This window comes from Pelmatolapia mariae, linkage group LG22 (genome assembly GCF_036321145.2).
Source record: "Pelmatolapia mariae isolate MD_Pm_ZW linkage group LG22, Pm_UMD_F_2, whole genome shotgun sequence".
NCBI classification, from domain to species: Eukaryota; Metazoa; Chordata; class Actinopteri; order Cichliformes; family Cichlidae; genus Pelmatolapia; species Pelmatolapia mariae.
Window position 1 is genome coordinate 19,674,450 of NC_086245.2, and position 19,284 is coordinate 19,693,733.

The 19,284-nt window shown below is 40.0% G+C and overlaps 1 protein-coding gene across 1 annotated transcript in view; it reads right to left on the reverse strand.

The window, feature by feature from the left end:
* Positions 1-19,284, reverse strand: part of lg22h18orf21 (linkage group 22 C18orf21 homolog) — a 28,276-nt gene that overhangs the window by 1,913 nt on the left and 7,079 nt on the right. Inside the window, exons 2-3 of the mRNA XM_065469559.1 lie at positions 17,698-17,720; positions 16,315-16,535 (exon numbers count right to left, since the gene is read on the reverse strand). Coding sequence (XP_065325631.1) covers positions 16,315-16,535; positions 17,698-17,720 — 244 coding nt within the window. The remainder of the gene's footprint in view (positions 1-16,314; positions 16,536-17,697; positions 17,721-19,284) is intronic.

The following is a 19,284-nucleotide window of genomic DNA, read 5'->3' on the forward strand; positions in this document are numbered from 1 at the left end:
TAATGGCTTTCTCTGGGATGCACAACAGTTTGGTGTGGACTTGGGCCTGACTAGCTGTAATAAAAATGGTGCACATGCCACAGGTGACGCAGGCCAACCCGCAAGCCTCACAGATGTCAGGGACACGTACTGACATCTCACAGCTGAGGAAAAGTTTACAATGAGGTAGAGGAAGCTTACTAATGACAGGAGATTCACTTAACAGCTGAGGCTCTTCCCACTGGCTGTGCCAAAGATAATTTTACCTATGAACACTGCAGATATGAAAATAGTTGGACTGCTTGAAGCAGGATGGGAAAACAATGTGTTTAGCCTATGAGACGGCAAGGTGGGGCTGTTGCCATGCAATTTTGCCTATTCAGGGTACACTGCAATGTGGAAAGTTTACAACAGGCAATAGATCAAAGACTCGCAGAACTTTGTGCTCAAGAAAAACAAAACTGTACTAATCATTAAATTAGACGTACCATGCTCACATTCAGCTTCATATTCTTATTCTGTGATTTAAAGGTGTAGCTGTGCATGATTCACAGATGCTATCAGAGCTGTTGGCTAGTTCTTTCTAGTTTAACTCTATAACATTTTTTCCCCTACAACTTCTCTGATGCTTCAGCTGAGCCTACTGTTTTATGTAATTCAAAATAAGACACACTGCATTCAAATAAAATATAAACTCCATGTAAGGCAAAACAAGTAGCAGGAAAGTTGCAAGGTAGAACTACAGGTCAGGAGATCCTTGCAATTTAAGACAACATGCATACTAACTCTTGGCCTATGACTGTGTGTCCAAGTGAAATGGTGCATGAAACAGCAGTACATGTCATGGTGTGCACACAGGCTGTTAATAAACCATCAATGATTAATCAAATAAGTTATGGAATCATAATGTGACTCGGACAAACAGATAAAAAACAAAACAACTGACTGCTATTGTAAGCCACAATTACTTTATATATACTCTTCAGTATTAGGCAGGACTTCTTATCAATTGCAGCCCATTATAAGACACCACAGGATGGACTGAGCGATGGTAACAATATAGAAAATCATCCCAGCATCATGACCCTGCTATAATTATAAGATATGCCATTTTTTTCTGCTGTTTTAACAAACGTCAAATAACTTCAACTAACTCCAGCACAGGAAAAATAAAAATCTTGAACAGAGAGCCATTTACACTTTTTTTTTCCTCTTAAGTAAAACTTTATTTAAAATTTAAATGCAGTGCACAATGCATAAAAAACCTAAGCATAAAAAAAATCCCAGTAATGACAGAAGCTATCCAGAGTTGCCACAACATTCGAACTGGTTTGAACAGACCACCGCTGCAGAGGTCAGCAAGTCTGAGCCAAACCGTTGACAGTCCTGAATGCTGATGAGATGGAAAACTCACCGACACAAATGTAGCCATTTCAGATTCTGACAGGTGTCTACTGCCGAGTGTTGGAGAGTTGGGTTTCAGTGAACCAGCACTAGTGAGTTCTGGGTTCCTCTTCGTTTTTACAGCACCGTTAGAGAAGTGTTTACTACAGGAGCCTGCAAGTCCCGCTTTATAGAGACAAAGCCAAGCAACTGACCCACCCATCTGTGCATAGGGGTGTGGCTCAATGAGGACTGACCAATGCTCTGTGAAGCAGATGGACTAAATAACCCCAGACTTTCTCTAGTGGATGGATCACAGTATTACTAGTGCATGCAAGATCTTTCGATCAAGTCTATTTGTTAACAAAAGAACCAAACTTGCATTTAGTAAATACTGCTGAATAACTGATGATTTAAATGCTGTTTATTATTTACTTGAACTCTAGATGTAATGTGAAACACTTCCAATGTTCAACAGATTCAAACCTCACAGAATTTTGTGTTCAAGCAAAATAAAAAATAATATAAATAAAAAACCTGTACTGAACAGGAGTAGCTTTGCATAAACACACCTAACATGCAGCAATTAATAAAGCACAATAACATTGCACTATAATCATTATTTCTGTTTAAATAAATGTGCTTGGTGTGGCCAGTCATGTCACCTGATTGACACGATGGGCTGGATTTGATTGAAATGAGCCATTTTAGGTAGTTTCCTCTGGCCTTTAAGCCACCTTTCTTCTGACTGGCTGCCTCTTGCAAACTGAAGGTTTAAATCTGACCTCAGCTGTGCTTAGATATAACTCTGTACCCTGAGATGAGGCAAAACACATGCGTTGTGCGTGTGCTCACTAATTGAAATATTAGTCCGTGTTTAGTATGAGCACTCACCATTGTAGCAGTACATGTAGGACAAAAAAGATAAGGAAAGGCATAACTGGCTGCCTTTTAAGAAGTTATTTTGGGTGAGTATTTTAGAAATGTGGAATTTCTAATCTATGCATTGTATGTGGTTTGAATATGAAGACTTTATTATTAATGGTTTTTGAGTAGCCCTGTGATGGACTGGTGACCTCTTCTGAATGTACCCCACCTCCCGCTGTATGACAGCTCAGACAGGCTCCAGCCCTCGATGGATAGATGGATGGATATCTCCTAAACTGCAGTTATCTTATAAGGAGTAAAATAAATGTAGAAAGGCACATTCAGCTGAGAGAGGACATTCAACAGTGAAAAAAAACCTTTCCTCAAACAAAGTATTCCAAACTTGAAATAACTGGTGCTGTTCAGTAAAGTAGGCACACAAAGTCTGGAGTATCTATAAGCAAAGTAATGCACTAATATTGAAAAGATGCAGGTGTATAAAGATGTTATACTGGAACTAGTTTCTGGTCACATAGAGACATTTCAGACAAATGGATAAAATAGTTAGATTAGTTTTGCAGGAAGAATCCATCCTGCTGTTTCCCCTCAGGCCAAACAGATTAGATCAGATTAGTTATGATCTAGTTAAAATACTTGCATGGCACAAACCACTGAAAACAATATTTGGTTGGAGTTGGAGTGACTGACTTTTTAAATAACATAGTTTTTTGCAGCAATGTAAAATAGTTCATAAACACTCCTTGCATGCAGTTGCATCATTACTGTGATGCACTTGAATAGAGGGTTGTAAGCTTTGGCAGATTCCTGGCAGTGACCTCCAATCGTGTTTGAGTTACGGGATGTGAAACCGCCAAATTCAATGTGGATAGTTCCAGTTTTAACCTCCTCCTATCCACTTACATAAATGTTGTGATGCGTACTGTTTGCTTTATTGCACTTTCATATAATCTTTCCATCACCACTTCCTGTTTCTGCAATGATCAAACAATTTCTTCCCATACATCATTAAATTTTTATCTAACCAAATCTTAACAGGGGGTATGGGGGTATATCATTAAACAGAAAACTAATTGCTGTTCTGTTATAGATGATATAGCTGCAATTGTAACACATGCTGTAAGTAATAAGAGCTGAGGACATTTAGGTGACAACGCAGATTTTAGTGTTTCAACTTTTGATGACTATGATTACTTCAAATGATTACTCCAGGGGAAGGGAGGGGTGCACATAGTTAATGGTGGGCTAGATCAAACACAGACAGACAGCTGGTTGCAGATGGATGTTTACAACTAGGATGACCTCATGCTGTTTATCCTCTCCTGGCCTTGCTGTCATTAGCCAGCTCGAATGAAGCGCTGATATGACAGGATCTAAAAATCTTTCCCTCATAAAAAAGTGTGTGCATGTAAGTGCGCAGCGGAGATGCTAATCAGCAACTGGAAAGTGCCTAGGAAATGACGCTGTCCACTCTCAGACGACAGTGACGGTAAAGTTGTTGCATAGTGATAAGAAATCATGACAACCTAAAACGCAATCCTTCTAGTCACGTGTACTCGTTTAATTTACGCTAATCCTTCGACATGCGGCGTATGCACTTGCAGAGCCACACGTGAATCGGTGGCAGAGAGAGATCTGATTTCCTCATCTTGGCATTCTGGCAGCAGACAAACCAGTGCATTGGCCAACCAAGCATAAGGCTAATGCGGATAAACAACCACCTATATACACCCCAAGGGATATTAAGCACATTTTATTTTTTGCAGAAAGTAAGGTTCCCGTTCAATTTCATGCCATGATTTTAATACTTGCCAGGAGTGTGTAATTGCCTCTAAACTGTGCAGTCTTACAGCGGCTCTTTCTGCATATAAAAATAATAAAGCGAGCCGCGAGCTTTCTTTCCTTTACCATATCCACATTGTGTTTTTGTTTAACATGAAATGTGAGCTAAAGCAGACAGCCGCAGTAACATACACACTCAACCATGATCCCCTACGCATATATCACGGCCGTTTAGCTCCGTCAGTCACGCAGGCACATGGGCTGTCAGCGCCTGCTGCTCATCCTTTCAGTCATGAAGAAAAGACAGTGTGCAATTGTTTTAAATCATTCTAGATTGATAGCGGCACTTATTTAAATCTCCTTTCTATCATTCCAAAGACCGAATAAAACTCAAGTCATGGATTAGTGCACAATTTCCTGAACGAAAGAACTCCAGGTTTAAGTTACGAACGGTATAATGGTTTGAACTTTAAATGAGCAAAAGGACCGAGAGATAGTTCACAAAGGTGAAAACTTTCAATTTAAATAACCTGAGATCAATGAGATCCTGCAGCTGTAATTCTTGTAGTTCAATCTCTGGCAAACTGACTGTTGTGTGTAACCCAATACTGTGACAAATGAGAACAGAGAGTTTAACATTCTCTGAGTCTAAAACCAAAAATCTAATAAAATAATCTGCCAGAGCTTTTATTTTCTCTTCCAGAGCATACTCTACTTCTCTCCCAGCATATGACAAACATTCCTGCACTTGCTCATTTTCATGATTATAAGAAGTAGTCAAAGTTGTTTGCAAAACACACACACACACACACACACACACACACACACACACACACACAGAGAGAGCCACATAAATCAATTCTGCAGATGGACCTTTCCTGCTAATAATAGCCTCTGCTCCATAAATACCTCCCTTCCTAGCTTTCTCTCTGCTGTCAGAGGTCAGCTTTGGTTGATTAATCTGACCTCAGCAGTGCAATACTGACCAAGAGGAGGAAGATGAGTAGAGTAGCAGAGTGAGTCACAGAATGAGGCGTCTGTTAGGACTCCTAAAGTAGAAATATCAGTCATATAATTGTTTATCAGTGCTAAATGTCTATCGTGTGATGAGATGTTCCTGTTTTTGTGAACATCAAAGTATGATTATCCACATACGCTGTGTGTGAAAGTCATTCGAGACCACATCAATACACCACAATAAAGCTGAAAGCAGAAGAGCAGTTGGGGATCAATACGAGGCAAGCAGTATAAACTTTCCTCTCGCCATGGCCTTGCTCTGTGATTGGGTGCATGCAGCCACTTAGTCACACTGTCTGGAGGCAGGCAGGCTGGTAAATACACAGACACCTGATCTGAATGCAGATCTCCTACATGCTGCCATAAAAACATATCTGTTTCTCTCTTTCTTCCTCGCTCTCTTGTCAGTGATAAAGGTCACGTTTTATCCCGCGTCGCACAAGCCGGTCAGCCTCAAGAGCCAAAAACAGCAAACGCCGGGAGACAGCTTCAAAGACGTGAAATGATGGTTTACCCGCAGTCCTCAACAAACTTATTTCCAGTCAGCCAGATTAGATAAAGAAAAAAAACATTCTAATTCTTCATAATAACTCCCATATGAGTTTTTATCGACATCTGCTGCCTATGCTAATCTGATTTCTAATACTCCAGAGTGAAAAGTGTTTGTAGGTTCTTTTAGATATGGAGAGGAAAAAAAACTACAGTAATGTATAAAGTCTTGAGGCATGCCTGATTTATTTATATTTTGCTTCCAAGGTGCCAGACTTTCTTGTAACTTTTAAAGTGGTCTTAAACAATAGTTCTGCAGGCTTTCGAGCGTCTTTCAAAGTTTTTCTTTAGACATTTGCTGTTTTTCAGCCCATTCTAAGAGGACTGTTTTCTTATTTATGAAGCCACTTAACACTGACCTATGAATCTTTAACACAAGCAGCTAACTCAAGGGACGACCCAGTGTTGCATCTACACATAACACACAGCAGAGAACCCAAATTGTAGTTTTAGGCACTTTGTCACTATCATCCCGTCACAAAAACATATGGCAAAAATGAAAATCTGGGCTATCTTGGCATGGTGTGCAGTGTGTCCTGACAGAAAAAAATCCAGCAAACATGTGTCACAGGACCTGAGAGATCCATCTGGACATTCACTTAAATCTATCTACTGTTGACCCTCAACCCGGATTGGAAATGGTCTCAGTGGAAGAGTGGCTGTCAAGAAGCCATTCTTGAGAAAGGGGAACAAGGAGAAAAGGCTGAGGTATGCCACATTACACAAGAACTGGACTGAAAATCAGTGGCAACAGATCTGATGGAGTGATGAATCCAAACTTGAAATTTTTGAATTGTAGTCAGTAAATGAATGGGATTATTTTGCAGGGATTATGTTACTTTGGGAAATATCATACAAATGTTTATATTTCTCGTTTTTCCTTCTCTTCATTTCCCTTTTTTCTTCTTTTTTCCTTTTATTTCACAGCCTTAAATGTACGGGCTAATTACCCCGAATGTACAGATCATCTGTAATCTTTTTCTTTTTGTTTATATGTATAAAAGAAAAGCTCTTGTAGGGAGGTGGTTATGAGCAGTGATGGGAATAACGGCGTTACAAGTATGGCGTTACAAGTATGGCGTTACTAACGGCGTTACTTTTTTCAGTAACGAGTAATCTAACTAATTACTATTCCTATCGTTACAACGCCGTTACCGTTACTAACAAGAAAATGCAGTGCGGTCGCGTTACTATTTTTCAACAAACAGACAGTTGAAGCTGCCTTCATCTTACCGCATCTTATATCAGTTGCACAGAAGTAGCTGTCTACATAAGTAATCTGGGCGCTACAGCTTTAAGCAGCTCCGCGCGCTCCCGCGGACGGCAATGACTGTCTGGTAGACGATCACTTTTGGCACAACACCTCGAGCTAGGGGGCAAAACAGTCGCATGAGTGCTGCTGTTTGACTGAGGAAGAATATAGTAGTCGTGATAAGCCAATCACATGACCACTTCAAGATGCCAAAGCAACAAGGTGATATATACCAGTTTTTAAACTGTGTTGATAGGCCACGTAAAACCAAAGTCATGATAAACAATATATACGCGGTGTTTTTTCCTCAATAGTTTTGTCACGTTTACTGTCTAAGGACAGCGCTAGCAAGCACTCTCTGCTTATGACCAAAAAATAATATAAAACAAAACAAAAAACAACCCGTTCGTGTTGGTGGCAAAATGCACCATGTCGACCAATCAAAAATTGATATGGCAACATGACATTTGGTTGTTTAGGAAGAGGGGGAAGTTTTAGGAGTGATGGCGAGAGAGAGAGAGAGAGAGTGAGAGGGACTGCAAGAGAGAGAGAAAGACAGCAGAAAAAGAGAGAGAGTGAGTTTTGAGATGTGAGAGATTTGTGATGGTTAGCCTGTTTGTAGTGTGTAGTTAATGTGTTGTCTTATGTAGTTAGTGTGTAGTGTTGTGGATAGTTTTGTGTTGTGTGTCAGAACAATGAGGCGACTGCTGTCTCCAGGTAGAAAACAGGAGGAGTGATACACCTGCTGCTGTCAGACCTGCAGGTATCAGGCCGTGATGTTCTCCTTTATAGTGGACAGAAATATTTGGAGTGGCACAAATAATTTGTGTGGCATCTTATTGAATGCAGAACACTTGATGGTTATGTAAATAGTTTGAAGTGGTTATTTAAAAAAGGGTAAAAGGTAAATGGCTGCAAATAACTTTGTTGTTTGCAAAACGTGTGGATAAGATTTTAAAATTGACAATTTATATTTGCATTTAAAGTTATGAAATATGATTCAATAAACATGTTTGTGATTGTTACTAGGGCTGGGCGATATGGCCTAAAATCCATATCACAGTATAATATGAAGCATGTGCGGTAACGATATATATCGCGATATATTCTTTTCTTCTGTATAACGTATTTTACAAACTATAAGGCACACTTAAAATCCTTTAATTTTCTCAAAAATCGACAGTGTGCCGATGTATGAATTCTGGTTGTGCTTACTGACCTCGAACTAGGGCTGCCACAAACGATTATTTTGATAGTCGACTAGTCACCGATTATTTTTGCGATTAGTCGACTAATCAGATCATGCATCCATTGGACGTAAAACGTACAGCTTATTGCACCAGCACGCATCTGCTCTTATATAATTATCATTAACTTACAGCTTTAAGTGTTTAAGGTATGTGCTAACTAAAAATAAAGACAAGATGATAGTTTATTAAATTTTAATGAAATTTGCAGATTGTTTCGGTGAAGTTTAATAAACTCCTTGCTATCTAAAATATAACAGGACGCCGGAGTATATTCTCGAGCATCTCACACTTCTGATAACCAGTTGTCTGCTTGACGTTTATTCAGCTGTGTAAAAACTATAACTTTAATCTCAGCCAAACCGATTTACTCAGGAACAATTAAAATACTAAAAAAAGCCAAACAATAACATTTTTAAGTTATCTAAGTGACTTATATATGTTTAACCTGAATAGCGAAAGACGGCGGTGGGTTTGAAAACGATTTGCCGGGAGTCCGGTGTTCTCACGGGCTCTAGTGAGCCTTGCCCCCGGCTAGCTATCGAGCTAGTGGTTAACAGACGTCTCCGAAAACGTCGGAGCGCTTTTGAAAATATGTGGTGTCTTGATAAACTGAGCAGATATTTGAGGTTTACACAGTTACTTTCTCGCCTGAAAATATGTTAAACGTTTATTTTGTGACCCAGAAAGAATAATAAGAGTAATATTAAAACTAACTAGCTGCCGCCATTGTTGGAAACTGAGCTGGGCTGCGCTATGAATTCTGGGACAGAGCTACTTCTTCTTCTTCGGGGTTTAATGGCAGCTGGCATCCTTGTATATGCAGTGCTGCCATCTTCTGTTTCAGTCCGTTATTACACTCTTAAATCCTGCTACTTATTCCTGCGTCTTTTGTGATCTTACAAAACTTCAAACGACGCGTCGACTATTAAATCAGTCGTCGACGATTTTGATAGTCGACGTAATCGTGACTAGTCGACTAATCGTGGCAGCCCTACCTCGAACCAATTTAATGTGGCACATGGCGTGCAGAAATCTGTCAAAAATGTTTTAGTACAACTTTAGTAAGCTACGAAGCCGCACCACTTGATGGATTGTCGGAGCATTACGGCTGCCGTAGTCAGGAGCCTCGCGGAGTAATCTGGGTCCAAAACTCCGTCTGCTTCAAATCCCAAAGTCAAACGAACACTGCGGCATCACTGAGAGTTAAAAACTGTCTAAATTCTTCCATCTTTAATAAAATGATCAGCGTTGCTGCTTTACCAGGTGTAACAATTAAGTTTAACATCCAGGCATCCATGAAAACAGAATTTATTAAATTTAACAGTTAGAAGTTAGCAGGAAGTTAGCTCCCTAGTTTCCACCTAAACATGATATAGCATGTTCTGACTGAGAGATTTCTGAAAAAATTAAAACGTACAGCTCTGCTATCACTTCCAACATAAATGAAGACAGAAAACTAAACAGCAGTGACGTTTGTAGGGTTACTGAAGTTGGACTAGCTGGTATATAATGTTGTGCTACGTGATCGCTAGCAAAACAGCTACGTTAGCATAACATTAGCACAGTGAAGCTGGAGGATGAACGCTAACTTTTTTCCACTCAATAAAAGTTAACGTGAGGGTTTCTGGTGGTTAGGGACAAATGCAATTGCATAGCAGGATGCTATAAACGGACCAAACTTCAGTTAGGAGAACAACTGAGATAATCCATCCACAATACGAGGTTAGTTATTAATATACTGCAACAACATGGGAATAGAGCAGCTGCGAGAGAATTCAGCATTAATGAATCAATGGTACGGAAGTGGAGGAAGCGCAGGTTTTGGCTTTCCCCATATTCCAAAAGTGCTTCGTCTCTTTGCTATTACTGCCGCCCGGCATAATTTGCAGATGATATTGTTTGCAGCCGCTGCAATGCTTTCGACCAAAACAGGCACAGCTTGATGATGACACCATCAACATGCGCTATCACGGTAGAGCGGTATAGTCAAAATCTCTACCGTTGGCCAAATTTATATCGTTTCTACCGTATACTGTTTATACCGCCCACCCCTAGTTGTTACAGTAAAAAATATAACTTTTTCCACTCTGATTTTATGTTTTTTGTCTGATTTTAGATCAATGGTGTTAATACAATATGTCAAAATAAAAACATAACTGTAAATTCAGACACGTGAGGTTGTGCTGAAAAGGATGATACCAAACAAGGCAAAGTAAATAGTTTTTAAAGGTGAAATGTAGAGGGAAAATCAAAAGTAGTCAAAAATGGCTAATTATACCCTGGACCGCAGAGGGTTAAACATTTTTTTCAAGTAAAGCAATAGTTACTTTTCAAGTAATTAATTACTTGTATCTTGTAACTCAGTTACTTTTTTGAAGAAGTAACTAGTAACTATAATTAATGACTTTTTCAAAGTAACTTGCCCAACACTGGTTATGAGAGACGTACAACAGTGAGTGTCTACAGCCATCTATAACACATGGGGAGGCTCTGTCATGGCTTGGGGCTGCATTTGAGCGAGTGGTGTTGGAGATCTTGTCAAAACTAGAATTATGAAAACAGAAAAGTACCGTCAGAGTTTGCTAGACCATGAAAAACCAACTGGAAAGCATCTAATTGGCAACGACTCCCATTTTCCAACAATACATGATCCCTTTAAATCCGGGTATCCCAAACATACTGCTAATACAATAAAAGCATAGCTGGATATAAAAACGCATAATGGAACACCATCAATCATGGACAGGCCTACCAACAGCCCGGAACACAATATTATTAAAGCAGCATGAGAGACAGAGAACAGAACAAAAGGCAACCAACATTCAAAAAGAGCTCTGAATAAATAATTTTTTTTTAAAAGTGACAGAAATATTTATCAAAGTCCCTCAGACATTATCTGTTGAAGTTTATGCAAACCAGGCACTACACGCTTTTAATATATTTATAAAATCATGCAGTTCTGAGTAGTCTGAGAATACAATAGCAACATTTCACTTCCTGATGACCTAGAGCTGTCTGTATTTGTAAGTTTAAAACAAACAAACAAACAAAAAGATCTTACCACAGAGTACAGTCTGCATTTAAATTTACAAAAATCTTTACCTTGGAGATATATCTCAACCCATCAGGCTGTTCAAAACACAGGTGAAGTTTTGAGGCTGAGGAATAAAGAAAAGAGCCCAGAGACAGATCTGGATTTAGAACTCTGCCCTGATTATTATAGAGATGACGAATGGCCCGTACTTGGCTTTACAGAAGACATGCAGCGAATGCCATTAATGCACACACGTGCTGACAGATTCAATTTCAGAAGCCGTATAATTGAAAGCTGAACAGAGGGAATGCCAAGTTCTAAAGCAGACTTTTTAATAGTTGCATCAAGACAAAAATGAAGTGAGGCTAAGACGGTAATTGAGAGATGACATGCTGCAATGGTACCACTTTAAGTTCTCTATATGGGGTTTATCCCGCATGTGTACTCAACTACAGACATGATGACAGTGGAGAGAAGAAACTGTGGATGCTTAAAATAATTAAACTGTATGTTACATTATGCATATTTTGGTTTTTGTTTGCTCTTCAAGGATGTCAGTTCAGCTGGCATCAGTTTCCCATGACTCCTGCCATTCCAACGTACAGTATGTAGATGTTAACATATTTCAAATGCTTTACTTAAATACCCATACACGTGGCACAAGAGTGAGTGTTTCCACCTCCCACTGTGACTCCTCTGTTTGTATCTAAAAAATGCTTTCATCTCTAATCATCTGTCTTTCCTAATATTTTCCCCCCTCTTGTAATCCTGCTCCCCCTCAGTGGAGCCTTTTCTGCTCCCTGACAGCAAACAGGCAAAACACCAGCTAGACATCGCTGCCTCCTGTTTCCTGTCATGGCCTCAAGCGGCACATTTTCCACTAAAGATAAATGAAAGCGAAATGTGGTGAAGACATGGCCAAGAAAGGAAGGAGAAATGGAGAAAGCATAATGTGAGAGGTCAGATTGTGGTCGGGTAGATGAGCTGAGACAGAACTTAAGAGAGAAGTAACAAGAGAGACTGGAGTGTGTAAAGGTACGAGGATGAGAGCTGGTCAGTGAGGTCAAGAAGAAGTGGTGACTTAAAAAAAAAATCACAGATTTGAGTCGCATCAGAAAGATGGCTCCGTGTGCAATGTGCCAAAAACAGAACGACCTATGGTCTGTCACTTTGCTCCTTCATATCTGGTTTATCTTGTATTCTGAAAACGCACTGAATGAGAATGACAGAGGAAACGCACATTCACTAAATGTACCTATGCACCTGTCTTAATAAAAGGACCAACAGAAATATTTAATCCTAATCTTAGATATGCACTAATCATCCAAAAAAACATAAAAGCACAGAATACATTTTCCTTGTGACAAGCAACTCTGATAGAAAGTCTAAAACTAAACTCAAGGAGGAAGAAGAGAAGAATGCAGGAGGAGAATAGGCTATTCTTCGCTCCATTTAGGGTCTCTGCCTCTTTTGTGGCGCTGCATCCAACCTATTCCCAGATCCACTGCTGGATAACCCGCTCAGCACGCATAAACAAAGTGATTTATAGGAGCACTAAGACACAACTTCACAGGGCTGAGGAAAGCCTGTCATGCACTGGCATCCCACCACAAGGGCAGTACATACACACACACATACATCCCAAACGGCAATAGCAATACAGTGTGAAATCAAGGGGATTTACACCCTGGAGTATAAACGCTGCAAATCGCTTGTGTGCATGACTATGAATTTGTATTTACTGGTCCAGTGGTCCCTTCTGATGTTTGCATGCTTACATTTTAGCTAGAAAAGGTGCTCTTTTAAATTTACTGCAAAAATACACTGTTTTAAGGCATGTGCATTCAAAATGGCACCTATTACAGCAGGGTGCAGCATGCACATAGGGTGGAGCATGCACATAGGGTGCAGCATGCACATAGGGTGCAGCATGCACATAGGGTGCAGCATGCACATAGGGTGCAGCATGCACATAGGGTGCATGTTCAGAATTATTCACACTACTTCAATGTTAAAGAGTTTAAATGATAATTTGTGCAAAGACTTTCTAAATGCAGGTAAGTAAGAGAAATGCAAATATGAAACTATAAAAGATCGATAAAAAATACTGACATTATTGACAACAAATCTCATCCACAAAAAGGCCCCGTAACTGTTCTGACGCTTCTAAAAACAAATGAGCGCACAAGAGAAATGAGTCTTTGCATCTACAAATAGTCATACGCTGTTTAAAATAAACACCTGTCTCCTGCTCAAGATTTAAAAAAACACACAAAGGTAAATTTACACAACAGAGTTACGTGGCTGACCGTAAGAGGAGACTAATATACTGTGTACACAGCCATAACACTTGACTCTGGCCCACTGAAATTAAGCAATTAAATAATGAAACAACAACAACAGGTGCCAAATTCAATGGTTACTGTGACACATTTAATTTCTCATTCTGTGGATTATTTTTCATGCATTTGAAAAATAATAAAATAATGATTCCCCTATTATGCTCTAACTATGAAACCAAGTGGATGCCAATCTTTTTATCCAAGCTCGTGCTGAGCCCGTCTTCCTGTCAGAGCTGCTTTGCTCTTTTCATCAGCGTCGTGTCAAGGAGGAAAAGCAAAGGAAGCTTTTCACATTCCACCTCTTATCGTCACTACTCTATCAATGTGCATTTTAAGCATATCCGCTTGCTATCGCCCTTTTACTGAGCACAAGTCTATCATGACCCGCATGTGTGGCTTGACTTGCTGTCTCTTGAACCTCCAGTACATTGGGCAGCCTAGTGACCATGAAAACAGAGGTTAAAAATACCTTGGAGGACATTCTTGGGGCCGTATTGGTTTACAAGGAAGTCATGTGATGGACAAACATCCACACTGTTCATCGTGATGATTGTTGACAAATGAGTAGGTGGAAACGTGAATAATCACGGCTCAATGTCTTTAAGAGTGGCCTTCAGTATAAAACACACAGCATAGTTCTGTTTTGCTAAGAGTTTAATAACAGGGGAGCCACACATGCTTAAGGACAGGATGTCTGGGACTGATTGGACCACATGTGTGACAGCAGATCCATGATCCCACGACCCATGCGCTGGCTTTGGAGGCCATTAAAATACAGTGAACTAATTGTCATGTTCAAGAAACCAGTTTGAGAATGACTTGAGTTTGATTTGAGCTTTTTAACAAGGCGTGGTAGTTCTTTTCAAGCTCCTAAGACTACCACAGACACTACCACAGAAACCTACACAGACATTGTGCCCAGCCCTTTATTTATTTGTTGTTATTTTATCTAACAAGTATAGCAAGTGTAGCTTTGTTCACCTTACTATCATGTTGTGTATCCTTCCTTGATCCAGGATCTGATAAATCTCTTTATCAGACCCCCAATCTCACCTTCACAACAGCCCTTAAAAGTAGAAGTGCTGCATTAGAAATTATAACACAAGGTCCCAGCTCTTTTTGCAGTCCATGATTTGACTCCTTTCACCTCATCTACCTGCCTTTCTCCCTCTTGCCCCTTTTAATATTTCGAACTTCATTCTGCATTTATTCCTCTCACTTTCTTTTTTTAAATCCTGCTACTGCTCTCATTCTCTATCTACCTCTTAGCCCTCAGAGTCAACAGATACAAAGTGGAGAGTGGGTTCAAAGTGCTTTGTGTCGTGAATACCTGCATACTAAATGAACCAGACCAGATTTTAATGATGCAGCAGCATTTCCACTAAAGCTGCTCTTCATTAGGCTGATGTCAGATCGCTAGAGGGGCTCTTCAGTGCTATCACCGGTGCTGGGGAAAATGACCCTATAGCTGCATGCTCCATCACTAGCTTCCTCATCTAAATGGGTTTATCAGTAGAGTGGGTGTGTGCTGGCCAAAATCTGTTTTTACATTTTATTCTTGTTTGGTGCCATCCATTAAGAGGACAGACAAAGGAGACCACTATAACAATTTGGGAGAGGGCTGTGGGATGAACAGAGTGAATGTTGACAAAGCACTCTCTAGCAACATTAGCTCTTACAGTTAAGCCTAATGGGACCACTGTAAGGCTGGAGCAGTAAGTGGAGCACCATAATGATACCAGACACTTTCTGTGGAATGAATACTAATGACTTCATCGATTTAAATGACAAAAATGGCTCAAAAAACAGATTATGAGACAATGCAGGACTAGTTAAGTTATAATAAACTGATGATTCTTTTTCTTCCTTTTCTTTTGCATCCAGGCTTCTGCCTTCTTGTGGAGTTTTCCTGTACTTCATGTGTCTGTGAGGTTTCTCTTCGGATACTCTGGCTTCCTACCGCAGTCTTAAGACATGCATGTTAGGAAAACTGGTGATGCTAAATTGGCTGTAGGTGTGAATGAGAGGATGAACGGTTGTCTGTCACTCTGCGTTAGCCCTGTGACAGACTGATGACTTGTCCAGGGTGTACCCTGCCTCTCGCTCTACAAAAACTGGGACAGACTCCAGCGCTTTCTGGATGAATGGAGTGTAGATCTCCCCTGGCTCATTTATGCTCTGAGGTCAATAATAGCTACAGAATAAGCAGTCAAGTCCACACTAAAGTCCAAGTGATATTTAAGAGAATACAATCATTAGAATATGGTAGGTTATCAGAAGCAGCAGTATTGCCAACAATTAAAAAAATACATATTTCACAAATAAATCACATATCAGCAGCTATCCCAAATATCACAAAATAACTACTGACCTTTAGTTTAACATCACTACAGCTGAGGAAACTGTTCAGCATTAAAGCTCGGATTATTTGGTTAAACTGAGTGAAGACTCAACATGGAGAAGCATGCACCATATAACCAGAACAAACTCCCAGACATAACCAGAGGTGTGCTCTGCTCTTTTAAATCCATGTTTGCCATGCGTTGCTTCCTTTTTTGGCGAGATTTCTTTATATCTCGCACTGCACTGGACTCGTCTGTGATGTTTACTCTTGTGTTTAATCTCCCTTCCACTTTGGCTTGGTGCTATCTTATTTTTTATTCTTTGTAAATACATGTGCGCCTTTCTTTTATGCTCCTTGGGCCCTGAATGTTTTACGTAAAGCACCTTGTGTTGCCTTGGTTTTGAATTGTCACTTCCATTGTACTCCTGAACAATATGCTGCAGTGCAGTAAAACACATAATCAGGTGCTTAGATTTGTAGTTTGTTTGCCTTCTCACCAGTACCGACGAGGACTTCTGGAAGCGGCAGAGCAGATTTTTCTGCACCAGGCTGAGCCGTTTGCCTCTGGCCTTCCTAAGCAGGACACTTTGCACCCGTGCTGATGGACGCTGCTTGGGCCTCAGCCGCACATGGTGATTGTCAGGGTGGAGCCACTGGCAACAGTACGGACACACCACAGTGTTGTGCAGCATACTGGAGAATTTTTGTTTCAGAGGTCCTGAAAGCAAATGAAAGACACAGATAATCTAAAATGTATCTTTTGAACAAAATAACAATCAAACAACCAAAAATTGCTGAAATGTACAGTATTGCACAAAAGTCTTTTGATCATTTGATTGTTGGGTTTTTCTCTGTATGTATTATTGTAGGGTCCACACTACAATATAAAGCACCTTGAGGTGACTGTTGTTGTGATTTGGCGCTATATAAATAAAACTGAATTGAATTGAATTGAAAGTCTTGAGCCACCCTCCTTTTTATCTTACATTAGCTTCCAAGTAACTAGAATTTCTTGGAATTTTGAAAGTGCTCTTGAGCAATAGTTCTCCAGGCTTTCTTAAGGTCTTTCAAAGTTTTTCTTTGGCCAATAACTAGTTGTTTTTTTGTTTTTTATTCCTGAAGACTACTTAAAGAAATGAAAGAAAGCTACCTCAGAGAGTTCAGGTTGTGTTAAAGAATAAAGGAGATCACACCAGATATTGACTTTCAGACTCGTTAGAATTGTACAAACATTTTCATGTATTTTTCCAAATATAAAGAAGCGAGGGGTAGCTCAAGGTTTTTGCACAATACTATATGCAAGGGTGAGACTGGCCCCTTACAATTTAAACAACGAGGAAATGAGATTTATAACAGAAAGGTGATAGTTTGATCTTGGAATTATCATTTAATAGTCCATATTTCTATTTCCATAGAAAAATGTGATCATTTTAATAGAACAAGGAGACTTTAGAAAATTCATTTAGCAATTTTTTTCTAACTCCAAACAAACACCATGTTACTTGGTTTGGGACGAGTCCTTGTGCTATTTAAGGAGAAAACTCTGAGGAGCCTTAATAAATGGCACCACTCCCGTTTTATGTGGTTTCGGCTGGCATGGGTCTGAGAGTTTGTGTGTCTGTGAGTGTCTACGTGTGGGTGTTTGATTCCACTGGGCAGTCTGTTTGAGACAGCTGGCTGCCTCTGAGTATTTGGCGGAGGATTTAGTGAGTTTTATCAACCTTGACAAGCCAGTGACAAGGTCCTACTTACTACTGCATTCTGTGCGTGTTTATTACACTCTGGGGCAGAACTGATGAAAACATGCAAAAGTGAAACAGGAAGAAGAAATTTAAATGAAACGGGAGTTCGTTCAAGGACTCACGTCTCCGTAAACTTACCGTTAGCCTTCAAGGACCCCTGCCTGGGAATGAGAAAGAGGAGATGAGTTTGAGACTTCAATTATAACCGAGTTTATGTCAAAACACAACAACAAGATCATGAGGCATCATTTTAATAATGTACATCTTGTATCTGTGCATTTTTAAAATACTTTATTTGTAATTTAACGTGCATATTCATGTATCCTGAAATGCGCCTCTCAATTTACATCACAACAACTCCTGTGACCAGTGAAATAAACAAGGTAAGAGACAGTGTGATGGAAAATATTGAAATAAATACATTTATTGCTTGCATATTTGCATAAAATAGATTTTTGCAAACACACAAATTACAACATGGAAACAATTTTTGGGGGCGGAAAAAAAAAAAGACTATCTATTCCCATTATGTGGAGTGGAAAACATGCAACCGGAAAAACAGGTCTCTCCCAAACAATACGGGGCAGCTTTCCAAACCAATTCAGTGGCTTCACCGCCCATGCGGCTGCCCCCGCTTTGGGAACACTTGCAATGAGATATTTTAACTGAGCCACAACTAAGCCACACTAAAATTAGCTCAGGGCTTAAATCGATAAAGGGACATTTATTGTCCGGCTGCACGTGTGTCAGGGACAGACAGAAATAGGGCTGTCTGTTTATGGAAAGGGAGGAGGGCGCGCGGGGTCGGCTTTAATCTGGAGTTAACCTACGGGCCTTTGCCGCGGCGTCTGGTGGCAGAGGTTTGTTTATACGCTCCGCCGGCATTCTCAACCACGCCATATGTGAAACAGTGCATCATACTGATGGATGATTTCAGATACAGCTGAGCACGCTGTGGGCTTTGCAACATATCTGTCATCAGTCATTGCACAGTCTGAATCACTGTCTCTAGATACTACCCCCAATTTAATAATCAGTGACTGGATTAAGCTGTCAGATTATATAGACGACCTGTCAGCAGATAATACAGGAAATGAAGAGAAACTGTATGAGGCCGATGTGGTGGATTGTCACTCTGTTGTGAAGTGATAATGACTCATGGACCTTGAACAATCCCAGAAATGCAGTTAGTTGTTCGGAAAGCCATTTAATCATTCTCCGCTGACATTTAAAAAAAAAAAAAAAAAAAATCCTTTTCAGGAAGTTAGTTGATTTACATTTCCCATGGTAGTTCACATCACCACTATACAGTATACAGTTTGATAACAAAAGCGAGAGCTTTTTGTTGGCATGAGATGAAAGCAAATCCTCCAACAATCAGCCTGCTAAAAACAACTGAATGACTCAAGTGCGGAGAAGAGGAATTTTTTAGGGAATTTTCTTTTTCTCCCTTACCACAGTTTCCTGGATGAGCCAGCTCTCTGAAAGGCTGCACCGCAAAGACTGCTTCCAGTGCGCAAATCTTATTAACATACTTGTCATGCATCTCCTTTTAAGTGCATGCTCGGTTGTGGCGATAAACGCTGAAGATACGCGTCCTACAGATGAACTGCTGACAGCTGGGAGATCAACGAAGCGCTAGAGGATGCAGTAGGGCAGTGAGGGGAAATTATGTGTCGGCTACAAGGTAATAATGTGATTATAGACAGAAGTGCTGTCTGAGGC